This window comes from Loxodonta africana, chromosome 8 (assembly GCF_030014295.1).
Source record: "Loxodonta africana isolate mLoxAfr1 chromosome 8, mLoxAfr1.hap2, whole genome shotgun sequence".
NCBI lineage: Eukaryota > Metazoa > Chordata > Mammalia > Proboscidea > Elephantidae > Loxodonta > Loxodonta africana.
In genome coordinates this window covers 87,489,757-87,509,461 of record NC_087349.1, presented here as the reverse complement: position 1 = coordinate 87,509,461, position 19,705 = coordinate 87,489,757, and the positions used below count along the sequence as shown (strand labels likewise).

The 19,705-nt window shown below is 36.3% G+C and overlaps 1 protein-coding gene across 1 annotated transcript in view; it reads left to right on the top strand.

Moving 5' to 3' along the window:
* Positions 1-17,078, top strand: part of SKAP2 (src kinase associated phosphoprotein 2) — a 178,461-nt gene extending 161,383 nt beyond the window's left edge. The window contains exons 11-13 of the mRNA XM_003407064.4: positions 1,220-1,332; positions 15,796-15,897; positions 16,309-17,078. Of these exons, the coding sequence (XP_003407112.1) occupies positions 1,220-1,332; positions 15,796-15,888 (206 nt within the window). The 3' untranslated portion in view covers positions 15,889-15,897; positions 16,309-17,078. The remainder of the gene's footprint in view (positions 1-1,219; positions 1,333-15,795; positions 15,898-16,308) is intronic.
* The last annotated feature ends 2,627 nt before the right edge of the window (positions 17,079-19,705 follow it).

Sequence of the window (19,705 nt, the reverse complement as noted above, 5' to 3'; positions counted from 1 at the left end):
TTTGAGAGCCATGTAACAGAACTAAGATGACAGCCCTGATCCGGCATGTGTCTCTACAGTTATCCCCTCAGAATTCAAAGATGACATTCCAATGATGGAAGTTGTCAGCATGTATATGTTCTGCCTGGTTAGTGAATACACGGACATCTTATTGATATCACTTGCATTCTTTTTGCCTTAACTCATCAAAACTCAATTATCATGAAATTAAAAACAGGAAACAGTGCTCCGTGTAACAAAAGCATCCAGTGTATTTAACTCTGTGCTGTGTTTCAGGAGACCCACATTGTATAAGTGACAAAGCATTTATTACCCGGTTTTTTGTGGTATTACGGAGAGGAGAGCACTAAATAATCAATCAGTTAATGGTCTGTATGGCAGTTTGAGCACATCACATCCATTGTGCTTATGCTGTTAGAAGGATGAGCTGATAACTTCAGTGTACATTCCGTGTTTATTCAATAGAGCCTAATATCCTAAACTGGGGTGGACAAAAATAAGTTGGAAAATGCAGCTTCAGCATTGGTAATTTCAGTTTCTAAAATATTTTAGAAATAACGTTGAGAGGCTTTGGGTATAAAAGTCCCCAAAGAAAAGAGCAGGAGTTGTCCTTTGTATTATTCCCACTTTATCCTTTTCTTTTAGCTAGCTTCTCATTTTTTTTTCCTCATTTTAGGAATTTTTTTTTTCTCATTTTAAGAATTTTTTTTTTCCATTTTGTTTCCTAGTTTGGATTTATACTTGCACCTTAGCCCCTTTATTATTATTATTTTTTTTATGAAGTATCCCAAATTCTGTGAGATGCTTATTTCACGATGTGTTTCATCACACCTCTTGAATATTGCTTATTATTATGCAATGTGGTTGGCTTACCTTCTTCAAAAAAAAAAAGCATGTAGTAAATGGGTTTCAGTTTGTTATATAAGTGGGAAGCAAATTTTAGGTACTGGTTTGATGACAGTACCTTGCAATTACAAGCTTTAGATGAAAAGAAGAAAGGGAGAGAGAAAAAACATCTTTTTGAAAATGGTTTTAATTAGATGATAGTAAAAAATAGGATTCTTGTGTGGGTGTAATAAAATGTTCTTTGAGTCGGGACAGGGTATTTGAGCCTATTTTGGTGGTTCGGAGTGGTTCTTTGGTTTCTAATTGGCTCACTTTAAAACAAGGACTGGTTACATGAAAGCTCTAACTGCTGCCTTCTCTTTCTTCTTTCTAGGAGATAAAAACACTGATTATGCTAATTTTTACCAGGGTTTGTGGGACTGCACAGGAGCTCTTTCTGATGAGTTGTCATTTAAACGTGGTGATGTGATTTACATTCTTAGCAAGGTAAGAAGAAATCCCCAAATGACAGCCCTAAAGGGGTAAATAAAAAGCTACGTTCTTATGCATTTGGATTTCCAGCATTGGAGGAAAAACGCCAATTGGGAGTTCACAATAGTTAATTATTTTGTCAAGGGAAATATAATCAAATTTTAAACACAATCAGATAACAGAATCCAACTTAACAGTGTTTACCTATCACTTCAGCCCTTGGCTCGTGTCCACAGACTGCCTTCTCCAGAAACAATATACTTCTGTGAAAGTTAACATTGTAAGCTATTAGGTTATTTATTATGTTTTTCTTTCCTCTTCCTTTTTATTCTTCGCTGTGCTTACTCTGATTTTGTCTGCCATTCACTACTGGAAACACTGTGTTTATAGAAGGAGTTTTTCATCTTTACGTAAATAAAGTGAGTGTTCCGACAATTTAAAAGCGATGCTTTCTATTCAGAAAGGTTTAGGTAATTTTTTTTTTAAACTTAACGTACTGCATTTATAAGCAGAATGGAAAAGTATATTGCTATGCATTCATCTTTATGTATTAAAAAATCGTTGTCTCTGCCTCTTAAGATACTGGACTATTCAGACTCTTTCTGTCCTTAAATTTAAGAATCAAGATTTTTTAAATCTGTAATGACCTATATGAGCTCCCTTAATTTTCATATCTAATTTCCTTTACCATAACATGGGGATTAAAAAAAAAAAAAAACTGCCTATCTCTACTTAATGAGACTATTTTAGAAATAAATGATATATGGAAAAAGTTTAAGTATAAGAAGGGAAGTGTTATATAAATATTAAGTGCAGGCATTTAATGTGGTTTCTGGATCAGAGAAATAAATATTTTGGATTTTTCAGAGAGATAATAACTCGTTAGATACAGAAAAGAATTTGTAAATAAAGTCACCTACTGAATTTTAACACTAGATGGCTGGTGCATAAAATCATAACACAGAGAGTCATAGAAAGTTAGAGTTAAGGGTCTAAGCAATGGTTATCCATCCTCTGCTTTACGAATAAGGGAACTTGGACCGAGAAAGTGCCAAAGCAGTACTAGAGCCAAGCATCTTGACTCGTAGACTGGTGCTTTTCCTCCCATTTTCTTTTTTCTGCTTTTATCTGTCTTCCTCTTTTCTTCTTGACTTGATTTTTTAATTTGAAACATAATGAAGTATCCACAGTGTGCCACCGACCATTCTAGGTACCAGGAATCCAAAAGGAATAAGAAAGAAGTATGTGTTGATTCTTGTGGAAAAGATATTCAGTAAGTAAACACATCTAACTGTGATAATTGCTACTTGAGGTGTCCAAAGCTAAGGCTTGTCACTTCTCTCTCTCAGTTCTGAGCTCATTAGTATAATTTTTTTTGAAAGACACTTTCAGTTCTTGGAAGCTATGGATAGCCACATTACAACTATTAGATTAAGCCTACTATTGAGCATGTAATTGTCTTGAGTGAAGGCAACAGCTTTTTGAGCTAAGTACTTTAATATAGAAATCCAACTGATTCGTTTCAGTTCTTGTCAAGAAACATTCTTGGAATCATGACAGTATTTCCTTATTTTTACTTAACTCACATTTTCTTTCTTTGGTTTAGTTGCAATTGTATATGAAATTAAAAGGTTGGTTAGCTTCCACTTGGAATGTCAGGGTATGGGGTAAATGGCATAAAGTCACTTATACCCCTTTTTCAGACATGGAACTTGCAAAGCCCATGTGGATCTGTTCTTAAAGCCTTCTTTATGAATCATGTTTTCTTTGTCACTGAAAACTTTGTTGGAGCACCAGTCAACTGCCAGGATAGGCTGTGAATCAGCAACATTCCCATATACATGTCTCATTTCTACCATCGACCATTGCTCAGAAAGTGGTTCTTTGTTAACATGAAATTAAATATATAATCGTAGATGGGTATCATACTTCTAGGATTATGGGGAAGTAATTCCTGTTCTCCTAAACCTGTTTTGTGGAGATTATAGTTTTATTTGTGAAGTTTGATCATAAACCTAAGGTTAGTGGTGGCCTGGCTCATGGTAAGTGTATACTACCGTCTAAACTTTCTAAATGCTGCGATTTGAGAGGGACCTGACCAGAAGTACTTTCTCCATCAGCCTTTCACAAGGCTTGAAGTTCCACCATCACCATCCTTTCATAAGAGACCTTCTAGAAATGTGTATTTTAGCTGGGACTCTTTGTTTTCTAGAAGAAGAGACAAGACATTGTTAACATATTATCACTGGATGAAATTATTAAATACCCATAGTTAACCAACTAGTAAAATTGGACATCAAACAGGTAAATCTTGGTGAAGGTGAGAAGAAAGGACGCTCACTAACACATTATAGCTCTCCCTCCATGGGATCTGGACAAATCCTGCACCACCGATGGGCATTTTGGCTGCAGATTTTCAGGTTTTTTGGGGATTGGGCTGTGTTTGTGAAGACTGTTACTTCCCTGCCTTGCTTTGGGCAAATTCAGATGGGAATCTCTGGAGACTCTCTAGTAATCTTTTATTGGCTTGGCTTTCCAGCTCTATCAAAACTTTGGCAAACAGAGGCTCTAAGGTAGTATCATAAATTCATCTAATATATGAACGATGGCTGTAATTTTGAATGCTTGGTATTATTATAAATTCAGAACTCAAAGCTCTTAGTAGAAGAGAGCAATAAATGGCTCAAAAGGGCTTATTTCAAGGTCAAGGTGGAAAAAAAAAAGCTAATATTAAATGCTGCTAGGTGTGTTAAAAGTACAATTAGTATAGAAATTGTGAGAGTAGTTATGTGCCTAGAAATAAGTTTAATCTTTCTTAGAGTTCTATTTAGATTTTCTGGTGATGGAATGAAATTTTACTGTTTTAATTTATTTTTTTACACCATCTAGTGGCTCAGAATGAGTGGTGCAGGTAATTGCAGTTAATGTTGCACAATCAAAATGGTGTCATAAATCCAACCTTAAACCTAAAAAAAAAATTTTTTTTAAACCTAGCTGGGGGTTATTACTTCCCTGTCTGGTGTCAATAAAGTATTAGCGTTAATCATGAAAAATTTTGTTCATCATTCTGAATTAAATGTAAAAATTGCACATATAAAGAATACATTTTAAAGAGTCTAACAATATTTGTGGAGACAAAATGTACTTCGTGAAGAAATTAATTTCAGGACTTTTCTAATAAAACAATTTAAAAGATTTTAAAGAAGCCACTTCCTTTCAGCAATTAACTGACCAATAATTTGAAATATTAAATTAACACTTTGATTTTACTTCTAGAAGGTTGTCAGTTCTGAAAATACTCCTTGAAAAAAAGGCAACACAGAACAGTTTAAGAAAAGATGTGTTCTTTTAATATAAATGAACATTTAGAGAAATAAATGAAATGGTATGCATTATAATAGTGTTTTAATTTTGTAAATGTAATAGCAGAAAAATATTTAATGAGTCTGGGGATTAAAGGGGATTAGGCTATCTTAATTAAGATTCACTGTAGAAATATAGTTTTATTTTAAAATTCAGTCTTCTTTTTTTTTTATTTTGCAAGGAATCCTTGATGCTGGGGTGTTAGCTGTGCTTAACCAGCCTGGGAGTGATTTATGTTTAATTAGGCCTCTTTTGAGAGTTATACAAATCTTAGCCTTTGTTTTTTTCCTTAAAGTAAAAAATCAAATGTTGCAATAAATAAAGAAGAGTAGGCAAATAACCCTGTCCTTCTCCCTTCCCTTTTTAACATTTTCTGATTAGCAACAGTCATGTGACCCCTGGCTGAGCTGGCCCCTCCTTCAAAGTGTCCAGCATTTTTTCAGTTTTAACCTTTGAACCGCACGAATAATAAATCTAAATACTGCTGGCCTAAGAAGGCAAGCCAGTAACTTTGCTTACAGGTTCCCTCCCCGCCCCATATTGGGTTCCTGCTGTTTATTTTAATGTATTAAACTAAAATACTTGATATATTTCAGGCTTCAGTGGTGATTTAGAAATCTCTTTTTTTTCCCCCCCTAAAAAATGGAGCACGTTTATAGAGACAGATGAAATGTGAAATTTGTGGTTTTCATGGTAGCATTGTTAGTGAATTAACTCAGAAACACAAGGCTTGGTTTCAGATTCATTTGTTAAAGAAACTTTTAAATTAAAAAAAAAAGTTAAATTCTTTGACTAGTTTTGCATTTCAGTTTTCTCACGTCCTAAAATGTGGACATAATACTGTTGTTAATAGTATTTCTCTAGAACTATGTTTATGACATTTTATAATTTCAATAGCAGAATCCAGATTATGTAGCAGTAGGTATAGTCCACTACTACATACTTCTTTGGTTATTTTGTTCCATCCTGCTCTTCTGTATCTCCATACGCTATTAGTTTATCTTGCAAATCTGTACTCATCAGTAAATTGCTAACCACATTCTTATCCTTACTTTTAAAGCAATAAATTATTTTTGGAGACTTACTGACAGTAGAGCTATGCATCAGCAGGAAAGAGGCATGCTACTTTGTCTGGTATTAACAGAAAAAGACAAGTCAAAGATCCTGGACTTTTTTTTACCTAGTCTAGGGCACATATGACTTTAGTTTGGCAGACTTTTATTAAGTAAAAAATATTGAGTAGGAAATTTAGGTTAAGGTGCTGTTCACTAATATACAATAAAAGGACATTTAAAAATGTGTATTGGTTGATATAAAGTACCTCCCTTTATATCTGTTTGTTGGGTTTTTCCAGTGATGGTTGAATTGTGACTGTCACTGACCATTTGCTTCTCACTGTGAGGATGTAAAGATCCATATACTAAGTTTTTTTTTGGCTTCAAGCCTACCAGAAAAATACGATAATATGAAAGCCTTTACTGAGCCCTGCTGGCAGAGGGAAATACAGAGTTACTTTTTAGCTATCCTAGTTTTTCACTTGTGACTCTCTGACCCAGTGTGCCACAAATAGCATGACAACCGCTGAGGAGTAACTAGGACATCTCAATATAGGACATAAATTGTTGACGCTAAGCTAGTTCCCAAAATGTTATTATGGTTTATAGCCTTTTGGGGGAAGAAGTAGGAGTATTAGTACTTGTGGTTGTATTTGTTTGGGTTTGGTGGCATTTAGTTTCTATGCTGTCAACATGGGGGTGTTGTGGGCTTGGGGTACAGTGGAAGGATTAACCAGGCAGACCTACTACTTAGTACCTGCCCTCTCCCTAGTAGTGATGACCTACTACTTAGTACCCACCCACCCTCTCCCTAGTAGTGACGACCTACTACTTAGTACCCACCCTCTCCCTAGTAGTGATGACCTACTACTTAGTACCCACCCTCTTCCTAGTAGTAATATAGTTTATGGACACAGCGCCACATCAGAAGATGTTGTGGCTCCGTTCCTGGGGCTCCTCTTATCTATGCTCAGGTACTTGCCTGTTTTCTCTTACATGAAGTGAAGGAAGCATAGCAGAAAAATGTTGACAATAAAAGTGGATGGTACTTTCAGGTGGCAGGCTGGCAAGGTCAGCCCTTACAGTGGCTTGAGAGGCAGAGGGTAAGCCAGAAGGCCGAGTCTCAGAGAAGCAAGTGAGGTGGGAAGGAGTTAGGCTGCAGGGGACTAGTGTGTGGAATAATCAAGGATTTGCCAGAAGCAAAACAAAACAACCTTAAAGAAAAGCATTATATTGATAAATATATTTTTTAATCCTAAATTGAACATTCCATGATCTTTTATGCTTTCCTCTCTGAAAAACACCAGGAACTCCCTCAGCGTATACAGCATGTTTTCATTCTTTTGAGATGCCTCCCTCCTCTGTCTGCTCCCATCTGACATGGAGCTAGATATTCCTGGGAAAGTATTAGGAATCAGAGAGTAGACATAGATGTGCTACTGATTAAGAAACATTTTAGAGTAAATGTTTAATAAATTACAAAGGAATTATAGAATTTATCATTGAATGGTTGGCTATTAAAAAAAAAAAAAGACAACCCAGTAAAATTCTAAGAAGTGAAAATGTAATGTTCCTTAAAAGCATGTTCATTTTGGAAGAGCACATTCCCTTTGGAAGAACAGGGTAGAGAACTGTTCTTAATAATCAGATTGCCTTATAGTGCATTTCAAAGTACTCTCCTTATGTTGCCCTGGTGTTTTGTTTCACCAGTTAGTGAGAAGAGAGAAGGATGGAATGAAAAAGCATTCACTGAGCACCTGCAGTGCCCTTTTCTAGGCACTTTATATGCTTTCACTCAGCTAATCATGGGATAATCCTATGAAGCCAGTGGTGTTATAATTTTGCAGATCAAGAAACAGATGCTCAATAATGTTATTATGTAATTTGCCTGAGGACACCCAGCTAGTGAGTAGTTTAGCTGGGAAACACTGACCCTAACGCCTTTTCACTTTCTACTTTGCCCCACTTAAGTGGGCCTTGAGCGGTACTTGAGCTTTTTTTCTGTATCAAGTTAATTGTAATTGTCACATCCAACATCTAAACAACAGTGAGCCATCTTATTGACAGTATCTTCTGCATAATTAAATCTTTTATAGACAGTCAAAAGTATTTCATTTTCCAGTCAATCAACAAATATTTGATGAATGCTTAATATGCAGATCACTATCCTGAGCAAGATCTAGAAGCCACAAGCTTGGTCTTTTTCCCATATGGATATTGCAATTGAGTTGTAGAGAAGAACAACCTGTGAGATAGAAAATAATAATAATACAGCACTGTGTAGGCTATAAATGTTGTAGTGTTGGAGGCCCTTGGAAGAGAGGGAGATTGTTTAATCCCAGAGTAATTAGGGAAGCCCCATTGCCATCCAGTTGATTCTGCATAGCGACCCTGTAGGACAGAGAAGAACTGCCCCATAGGGTTTCAAAGACTGTAATCTTTATGGAAGCAGATTGCCACATCTTTCTCCCTCAGAGTGACTAGTGGGTTTGAACTGCCAACCTTTTGGTTAGCAGCTGAGTGCCTAACCACTGCACCACCAGGGCTCCTAATAGGGAAAAGTTCATTAAAAAAAAAAAAAAGAAGAACTTGAACTTCAATTATAGATAGGGTTTATTCATTTATTCATTCACTAAATATTTAAGTGCTTACTTTCTGTGTCTGCTTGACATAAAATCCAGAAGCATGGCTATGCAATGGAAAGGGGGTAAACAGTCCTATCAGTGGAAGGGAAGCATAGAGCCAGTACAGTCAGTCAGAATCACCCCTCTTCCCTCATCTTAGAGATTGGTAGGAGTGGAAAATCAAATCAGCCTAAATGATTCCAGACTACTTTTCCTACCTCATCTTCTTCTCCTTTCCACCTTTTTGTACTAACCACACTCTAAACCAATTGCTCTTCCCTGAACACAGCACATTCTTTTATCTCTCTACATGCTATTTATCACTCCCTGCCTCTGGAATGCCCTTTTAATATTCCATCGGGAGTTCAGCCCAACTATCAGGCTATAAAGCTTCCCCAGACCTCACAGTAGGGTTAGTTGCTTCTCTAACACCTTTTACAAATTGCTTTTCTATCACCTAATGTACGATATTGGGATTATCTGCTTACATGTCTCTTTCTCTCCCTAAACCCTGGACTCCTTCAAAGAGTACCGTGTCTTAAGTATCTTGGTATCCCTAATATGGCAGATCAGTGTTTATTATGTGTTTACTAAAAGTTAAAAATAAGAAGTAATTTTGAACTTCTCAAAACAACTTAGAATGATAGAATCATAGAGTTAGTGATGTTTTATGCCAGCCATTCACTTTATAGAGGAAGAAATTGAGGTTCAATGTAATTGGGGAAAATAAACGGAAGTCCAGAGGAAAAAGGACTACCCCTCTGGAGACCTTTAAAGACTGGAGTTTCTGAGTTGAGCTTCAGATTTGGCCTTAGCTTCTTGGCAGCCAGACTAAAAAAGGGAGAGAGACAGGCAGCTAAAAATTCCTTGTAATCTTAAAGGAGGGACCTTGGCTTTTCCCAACTCTGATGACTAAAAAAAATTCTCACATGAATTTCTATAATCTGCATTGATTGTCTGGTCTCAACAACAACTTTTTATAAGTACAACAGTGGCAAGTAATGGCCCTGACAACAACAACAAAAATTTATGGTAAATATAGCAATGGGTTTTATAAAATTGAATCTGTGAGGGCCCAAATATATAATACTTAGAATTATCTGTTTATATTAACTGGTATTGATTTGTGTAACTGCATTATTGTAGAGTCTCAATGTAAACAATGTAAAATAAAATCATCCCTGAAGAATTTGGGAATTGTCCAAATTTGCATACCTAGTTAGCAGCAGAGCTGGGATGAAACCCTGGATCTTTGGAAAAGATAACCGTAAGAATAATATGAAGAAGCTGAAAAACCAGCAAGTTTTCCCTTGTACTCACCATACTGTTTCTACCCTTGCAGAGTTGTATCTTAATGTCTTCAGTAGCTTACAAGTAAATTCAACTGAATTCATTTTTAACAAGAACTGGGATTATTTGTTCCTGTCCTGCACAGGATGGATGCTTTTCTTTCCGCAGATGGGATTTAAGCTCTTTAGACAAGGCACCCCACATAGTGCACTGGAAAACATGAGTGGGAGCAATGCTCTTCAGATTGCATAGCTAAACTCATGTGTGTGTAACATACTCAGAACAAATGCGTTTTTTAGTTATTAGAGAATTCCCAAAGTAAGTCTAATATCATACACCAAGGAAAAGATACTCCTGTTGGAAGTTACATTTCTTAAGAAAATATTTAGGATATTCAACTGATGCATCATCCAAAATGAAGATAGAGCATGTTTTAATGAATACTTTTTACTTATCCTATAGTATGGGGCATACAGATAAAGTGTTAGACAGTTCCCTGACCTCAGCAAGCTTACACTCTATTTTACTTGAAGGGACAAAGCTAATGTACATAAAAACTACTAAGGAGTAAGTGCTGTAAAGTGTAGAACCAGAGAATGAGAGATGTAACTATGGGCTAGATAATCCTGAGAAGTGTTCACAACAACTGAGTAACTTGAGTCAGGACTTAGTCTTTGAGTAGGGAGGCCATTCTCTGGGGAGGGGACATCATGACAGAGGTAGCAATGAGTATAATGTAGAAGGTTGGACTGTGAGGATCAGAGCAGTGAGAGAAGAATGTTGCTAGTAGGCTGGGGGCAAGCCAAGCAGATGAGTTTGTACTTAATGCAATGTGGAGCTATTATAAGTTCTTGAGCAGCAGGGTCACTCAGTGTAAACAGCTTCTGGGAAGAACAGGGAGGCAGAGCTGACGACGCAGTAATCCCGAACGAGGTGATGAAGGCCTGAAGTAGAGTGAGGACAACTGGGATAGAGAGGTGTGGGTCAACAGAGCCATGTATTGGTACGTAAAACACACTGAGTGCCGAGACCCCTGTAGTGAGCATGGTCTGATCTGTCTTTGTCTGACAATATCTACAAATCATCAATCTGAATATAAGTTTTTACTGCACAGTATTGTAAACGGCGACTGCGTCCAAATTTGAATTAAACATGTTTTGACCCTGGGATAGAAACTAAAATTGCTTTTAAGAGATAAATTCTTATTATCAGCTTTCTTGCTTTGTCTCTCTTGCTTTAACAATGAAGTGCGAGAAAAAATAGTGATTCTTTGAATTAGGGTAAATGGAAGTCACACCTGTGCAGTAAATATAAAGTAATGAGGTTGATTTTCATAAGCCACTGGGAAACAGTGTCTTCAAGCAGGCTTATGAATGGTGGTGTTCAGACATTTTGGAGGACCTTAGAGATTGTTCGTGTCAATCTCATTTAGCAGATTAGAAAACTAAGATTCAAGAGGTTAATGTGTAGATAATAGTAGTAAAACACTGGGATTGTCAAGTTCCTGTTGTAGATTTTAAGAGAACCTTATAAAAGAATGAATGTATGAGAAATAATAGGATTCTTGAAGTTTCTTTTTGGAGATAATAACAAAGAAGAGGCTGAAGTGGTAGCCCTTAAGAGAATATTTCTGTATTTTACATCCCATAACCCATTGCCGTTGAATCGGTTCCGACTCATAGCGACCCTATAGGACAGAGCAGAACAGCCTCATAGGGTTTCCAAGGAGCAGCTGGTGGATTCGAACTGCCAGCCTTTTGGTTAGCAGCCAAGCTATTAACCACTGTGCCACCAGGCCTCCATGTTTTGCATAATTGTCTAGTTTTCAGGAAACCCTGGTGGTGTAGTGGTTAAGTGCTACGGCTGCTAACCAAAGGGTCCGCGGTTCAAATCTGCCAAGCGTTCCTTGGACACTCTGTGGGGCAGTTCTACTCTGTCCTATAGGGTCGCTATGAGTCGGAATCGACTCGACGGCACTGGGTTTGGTTTGGTTTTGGTCTAGTTTTCATAATACTAAAATTCTTGCAAATAACTCAGAAAATATCACAATGAATAGTTGGAAAACAATGCTAACGTCCACTGGTTCTTAGACTCAGTGTATTTTACGTTTTATGAATAAAATTAGCTTCATTTTCCCAAAAGACTGGTATGTTTTGAAGCACAGATATGTTTGGAAAAAGAACACAGAGTCTTTTAACCTTCCTCACACCTGTTGCTTTCAAACAAAGTGGTAACTAATTTCTGAAAGGGCCGTACATCACACACTCTTATTAGTATTTCAAGTTTCTGTTAAGACAACAGCCTTTTACCATATGTTTTACAGAAAGTGGATTAACATACTTGAGAAATGAGAATCATAGTGCTGAAAAGGATTTAAGTAAATGTTGGGCCTTATTTAAGTGAAAAATAATACTCCAGCAGAGAGAGATTTAGTTAATGAGTAAACGGGGACGACATATGTTTACTGTTGTATTGGACAGGTCTCTATTTCACTTTATCAAAACCAGTCCTTTTTTCCCTGCCTTATTGCACAATCTTAAAACGATGCAAGCACTTTAATTTGCTTCTTAATAAATATTAACATTTTAACTACCAAATAAAACAAGTAAAAAGTATTGTAATGGTATGAAGATTGAAAACACAGTAGTTAGATTACAGGCATTTGGTGCTGCTTTATGATGATTTTCTCAGATTCTTGGCCAAGTGGCTTTTTTGCTTCTTTGGCTGCCACATTACATTTTTGCCTTGAAGCCATCCATTTTGCAGATATTGAATTTCTTTTGAGTACTATTTTTATACAATAAGCATCACCACACCTCTGAATCTTGATAGCATTACTACGGGAGGAGAAAGAAGCTTTGTGTTAGTAATTACCTAACATTGTCAGAAGCTGACTGCAGGCCTCTTTCTAGTGATAACAGAATAACCGCATAATGTAGCTTTATAGCACATGATTAATAGAAAATAATTACACGTCCTACAAAGGGATGCAATATTTCTTATAAATTGACTAGAATGGTTTCCTGTAGATTAAAGGACTCTTCATTATTTTATCAGTCCTCCTGAAGTACAGTCACTTGCCTCTGTTAGCATTTCAGCTGATGTTAAGAGCCGAATAGAGTGAAGGATACCAGATGGCAGACCTTCTTGTACCTGAGATCTCGTGTGCCATAAAGATGACATGATGCTTCCTAACCTTTAAAAGATTTAGATGGCAGACTGGTATGGTTTTGTCTTTTTATTTTTTGTTTACTTACAATATAAGGTTTGAGGATTTTTTTTTTTTTTAATGACCCACCTGTGACTTTATAGAACAATGTTAGAATTAGCATGTGGACCGCAAGACAACATTGTATCGATGGCATTATTTTCCACTGTAAGTAATATATCATTCATAATCACATTTGTTTGGGGACAGCAAAGAGGGAAGGCAAAGAAAGGCAAATTTTTGTCTTCAGAAGGAAACCTCGTATGATATTGAATCTTCAGGCTGAAGTTTAGAATACTGTACCCCAAGAAGCGTTTTCCTTCCAATTTATAGGCTGCAAATGGTTTAATTGGGATTCATGTTGCTCAGGAGGCTCATACAGAGGATGGTAATGATAAAAGTAAAAGCTCCTGTGTTTGCAGTCTTGTCGACACACCCTAGTGGCTGCAGTGTAAATCCATAAATTTGCCTACTAGAATTTTACTTCACTATATTTTATCTTATCCCTTAATTCCACACAGGAGTATTATATGAAATTCTTTACGGATGTGAAGTCATAAACATTCTGGCTTTTATTTGTACCCTTTTCTGATTTAAATCTGTGATATTTAGAGTACTTTTATGAGGTGCATATTTCATGTTTTTCAATTATTTTAAATTAATTAAGTGAAGCATCTAAAATTATTTTAGTCTAATTTTTTTTATATAATGTTATTTTTAAGGAATTTGTTTACAGCTGAATAAACTCCTCCCTGCTGTTTACTACCGTGCTTCTGTCTAATGAATCTTACCAGTCTACCATTGCAGAGTTCTCTCAAGTGTGAAGCATGTCACTGGTCCTTTGTTGAAGTGATTGGTGGGAAATCAGTTTCTTAAAGTTGGATGTGAGCAGGCTTTTTGAGATCCAATAATATGCCTTTAATTGACAGTGCAGATTATAACGGAGGTAGAGAATATTATAAAGTAATATGGACTTTCTGGTTTGTAATTTGAATCTAAACATTGAAACCTGGATTGAAGACTGTTCTCTGGAAGCAGGTTTGGGTCATAATATGTCCTCTAACTGAATGTTTTCTGTGTCTACCATTTGGGGGGCTAGTTCCTTTACTCCCTCCAAATAATTAAAGAAATTTTAGCTAGGCATTAGGTAAGCGCTTTCACATTCAGATGTACCCTGTTAACTTTCCATTTTGAAGTCTTATAATGTAGGCCTTTGGCCTCTGGGAGGTTAAGTACATTATTTTGTTAAGCATTAGGCTTAATTATATTCATTGCCTTAAAAATTGGAAAGGGCAGTTTTATTAGGTACCTATGAGGATATAATGATTGTTAATCATAGCTTTCACTAAGTTGGTGTTTTCTTCTGAAAAATATGCCCCATGTAGATTATAGTCACCGTCATTGAATTCTGCATCAGATATTGTATGTCAGATCATTTCTTCCACTAAATTTACACTGTCAGGAACTTTTAAACTTATTATCTTGAGTCCACTACCTCATAAAGCAAGCCCGCAGCTGTGCACTCATTAGTATAAGAACAAGATTAGCCTTTTCCTTACCCTCCACCTGGCTCTTTCAGTGAGCCTAATTCTGATAGTGTCTACTGTTCAAAAAGCAAGTATAGATTTTTACTTTATAATTTCTCCATTGATAGACTCCGTATCAATACATAGGCTAATGTGGCAACATTTGTATTGAATCGTATGATTTTTTCTCTCTGATGGTCAAGAGCACGCTAATCAATACAAATGTTAAGTCTCTGCTAGTATTAACATTCCCTCCCCAGATACAACTTAATATGAATATGCACATTTATCTATGACTCAGATGTTGGAAAATCATAACCTATTAAATTACTTTGGGGATAGATTTTAAAAATTTATCTTCTATGAAAAATTAAATTTGGGTCCTACAGTGCTTTTACAGGAGGAGTATTGCTTTTGGAAGATGATATTCTTGAAACTTGTAATTCATTTTACTTTGTATCTCACTAAACATAAATAAATTTGAGATAAAAATACATTAGTCAATCTGGCAGACACATGAGACCGGTTACGGAGTGTTCACCATGCCTAAAGCAGTGGTGTATCTGTCAGTGGAGGAGAAGGGGGGCGAGAAGGAGGCACAGGTTTATCTCACATTGCAAAGTCGATGCAAAAGCGACTCATCAATCACTTTTTTTTACAGCTAGATTAATATTTTGCCTGTATAGCTTGAGATACTTTTATTTCCTTTGTAAGGGCAAATCTAACACCAGCTTTAAATTCCTTCTACTCATCCTTTATCTAAGGTAGGTTACGATCAATAAAAAGCACCAGTGAATGTCTTTGAGAAGAAGCTTTTTTAAAGGAGCCATTTTGTGTTATTGGTATTTCCTTACTCTCTAATGTATCTGTTTAAAATATGCTTACTTGTATTTGAGTTCCTTAAGAAAGGGCACACCTGTACATTCTAAATCATTTTAGGCAATATAAGTTTGCCTAAGAATTAGGTAGTTTATTGCTAGACTGTAAGCTTCTTGAGGGTAAATATAGTGTCCTAAGGATCCCTGCTTTAACCTCGTAGCCTCTAGCCTGGTGCTTGCACACACAAGGTGTCCTCTAAGCTGTGTGGAAAGAGAGTAGGGAAAGGGGCCCAGACAGCCTATTCCTTAAAAAAAAAAAAAATAGATGGTTTCATTTTCTAGGTTCTTATCATAAGTGGCTGTTTCTGTGTTCTACACTGTGTAATAAATAGGCTTTGTCATATTCGTTAATTTAAATCTTTCCTTAACAGCATTTTTAAAGTGTCCAGAAACAAGAAAGATTAAAATGTTTTAATTTTCAGTTCAAGCTCTTGTAACTTTATAAAAGGAAATACCATTTTTAAGAAGTTATGTATAAACGACATTGTACTTACACCAGCCTAAAGGTTAATATTGCATATTGTTTTCAATTAGGAATACAATAGATATGGCTGGTGGGTAGGAGAAATGAAGGGAGCCATTGGCTTGGTGCCTAAAGCCTACGTAATGGAGATGTATGATATTTGAGAGTCTTGGGTAAGTACATTTTAATCCAATATTCTGTAATAGCTCATATGTTCTCTTGTTCTCTGCCTTCTGAGTCTTTGCCTTGTAGTTTTCTTTTAACACAAAGATTGTGTCCCAAAATATTTTTTTTTTGTTTGTTTTCTTTTATCTGGCTTGATTCAAAAAATAACTTCATGGAATTTACTTTGGAAATGGATTATTTAGAGAAAGTTCCTGTGATAATAGCCAGCTGTTTTCCCAAACCTCCTCCTCTTTAGTAAGATAACCATTTTTATGGCCTTTCCGAGGAGCTGAATTAACAAAATGTTGAGCAAGCATTCATCTATCCTTGGTTAAAAATGTCATTTTTTATGAGCAGAAAAATCAACATTTAGACTGAAGAAAAAAAATTAAAATGCAACTTCCCCTTTCTGCCTGCAGAAAAGGAAGATTCTGTGGCTGTGGGCAAGTGCTTTGGATCTAGAGGCATCATGAAAGCAGGAGTGGCAGCTCATAACCTTTCTTTGTTTTGTTGAGCATCGTTTGTCTTCGACGGTTATTTTATGTAGTCATTTGTTATACTATTCCTCTGATGTGAAATTAAATGAAGGGTATTAATGTAAAATAGATGCAAACAGTGAAGTTATACCTGTTGCTTTTTTGCAAAGAAATAAGTGGTTTTTATTTACCCATCTGATTTGTGTGAAGAATTCAGCACTATTTTATATGTACTACATAGTTAACTGTTACTTCTAGTGTGAGTTCTAATTCCTCTTAATTATTGGAGATTATTTTTTAGAATGTAATATGTAATTTCGTAGAAAATTTAATTGAATATGTTAGGCAAAGTTTTGATAGGTGCTATCTAAAGAATGTGGAGCCCTGGTGGCATAGTGGTTAAGAGCTCTGCTGCTAACTGGAAGGTTGGTAGTTCGAATCTACCAGCCACTCCTTGGAAACTCCATGGGGTAGTTCTACTCTGTCCTGTGGGGTTGCTTTGAGTTGGAATTGACTCAATGGCAATGGGTTTGGCTTTTTTTTGGCGGGGGGGGGGGCAGGGGGGTCTAAAGAATGTGGCTTTATTAAAGCTTTGTAGATGATTTATCTTTAGTATTTTTCATACGATACTGTTTTCTTGAAAGAATTTTTACTGATGGGCAAATCTACTTTATGTTTAGTATAGCCACAAGAAAAAAAAAAATAGAATTGCATATGGCAGTGCAGTGTCCCCTGCAACACATGTGCCAGCCAGAAATATGGTTTGTGCAAAGCACTGAATTGATAAAAGGTATCCTGATTATATGATGGGCTTGCCAACATTTGGTACCGTAGTTTTGTTTAAACGTAGTAAAATAAAAAAGTTTATAAGCATCACCATTCTTCCGCTGATATAACGGTATAAAGAATCTCAGTGTATTCCCGTGAAAACGCGTGGCCAAGCACTTTCTTATCCTGCCTTATCATTGCTGGTCTGTTAAGGTCCCACCAGGAAGCAGTAGAATTCCAGATTTGGTGTCACCTCCATCCCCTCAGAGTACTGAGGGCAAAAGAAGGCTCAGAGTGCAAGTGTAGAGATCACAATGGTAGCATTGTAACTTGCCAACAGGTGAGTGAAAGGCTAGTGCTAGCCTGACATTTGAGTCACGTGCTGTGCTGCCTGAGCAAGACTTGTGGAATTATATTATTACCTTTACAGGTATATTTGAAAACCAAAGGTATTTTAAATGCCTAAAAGGTGCCATTATGGCCTTAATATGTATCTAAATGCATTGCTGATTGAACAATTATTTGGAATAGATATAATCTCCTAATACTGAATCATTAACTAATAGGTACTGCCTTGTTGAACTTTTCACATCTTTGCTTTATAAAGATTCTAACCATGCAGAAGATCTAAAAATATTTGTAAGCCTCCATTATTTATGTAAAACTATTGAAAGCAATATTTCAGAGGGTATATTTTATAATTATCCCCTTAGTATCGTGATCACCCAATTTCAAATGTTTAAGAAGAATCTTAGTTTTAGGGATTGTGTGTAAACTCTGGTTTATAGAGACACACATCTTCAGGTTAAAGCTTTCAGAAGTTACATTTGTGTAGTCATTTGCCTTTTTCTAATATAACCAATAAACCCGTTGCTGTCAAGTCGATTCCAACTCACAGTGACCCTATAGGACAGAATAGAACTGCCCCGTAGGGTTTCCAAGGAGTTCCTGGTAGATTCGAATCGCCGACCTTTTTGGTTAGCAGCCGTAGCTCTTAACCACTACGCCACCAAAGAGATTGAAACGATGTTGCAGAGAGTTGGACAGACAGGAAATAAATTAATGAATAGACTGGTTTTCAAAGCCTGAGTAGCTGAAAAGCCGAAGCATCTGTGGTTCCACTCCAGGTGTAACTAGCCTAGCTGGTTTTGTGCTTATGGTTCAAGCCGAGTTTTCAGTACTAGGCCAGTAGGTGGCAGCAGCTTTTCATTGCATACAAACTCGTTTGTAAACCCCTCCCCCATGCAGGCACAGACTCACACAGAATGTAGAACATTTGGAAGATTCCTGCCTCTTTTTACAGTTAATCCAGGAGAGGGAGTCCTTTGCCAACTGATGACCAACAAGTCCAAGCCAAATAGTCTTTCTGTGGACAGTGACAATACAAAAGTAAAGTGTTCCTTCAGTCCAGAGCTCTTCTGCCTTTGTTCTTTCTTAACTTGAATGAAGGTGGGAGATAAAAGAAACAGAAGATTTAACATCAGAATGATAGGAAAAATAATTGTTCTGTTCAATTCATGACTACTTACAGTCATTTGATGAAATCATTTCTATAGTACCAGCGAGAAAGTTTCCTTTACGCCCTTGACGATACATCACACGCTCGACAAGATCATAATATCATTAATGTGAATTTCAACAACATGGCTTGTTAGAAAATATGCTAATTGCTCTGTTCTCATTATGTTTGCTTAGCTTTTATTTGTTTTTCTATGAACAGTTAGAGAGCTAATTTTTTTCAAAGGTGATTGTAAGTCATATTTTATATAGCATTTTGCTTGATTATTTGCTCTGTACTGAATTTGTACTCTATGCCATTAGATCTTACAATAATGTTCCACTCTGCAAATTTTAAGGTTCAAATAAAGTTTAATTGTTTCCAAACTGTTATGATGCTAATATTTCAACAGCCTGCTGTGTTACTAATGAAATTACTTTGTTATGATTAATTTGGAAAATAGTGTGTTGATTGTAGTAATTAAGCACAACAAGGTGAAGTAAATGATTCTAATGCCATCTGGCCTCCAAACTGAATGAAGAAATGAAATAGGGGCTGTCATCTGAATTTATCCAAAGAAGTATGGATAATACAAATGACTTTCATTGCTGTAGGATTTAGACTTAACCACGGCTCACATTCGGTTCTGTTTTTGCCTCTTTGCTGCATATAGCATTTTCTTTTATGAAAAAGCATGTTGTTGGGCCCAGCAATTGTTTTGAATACTTCATTTGATTTCGAACTGGTTATTTTTACCTTGTGCTATTTTAATTACAGATAATTGTATAAAGTATTGTAGGATCACAGAAAATCACTTTTTAACTACAAATGTAGGGTTTTGTTGTTGTTGCTGTCACTGTACAAACACTTTGAATATACTCTGGTCACAGAGAATAGCGCTTCAACTCAATTGTTCGTAAATGTTTGCAGTCAAATGTCCCTCATAGTTCTTATGATTTGTACTTTTCCTATAATTTTTTCCCAGTCTGATCTATGGCTGTTTACTTCATAGAGTCTGGTAGCATCCACAATCATGTTGGAAAACAGAACCGGGTTACGTATTATAAATCTAGA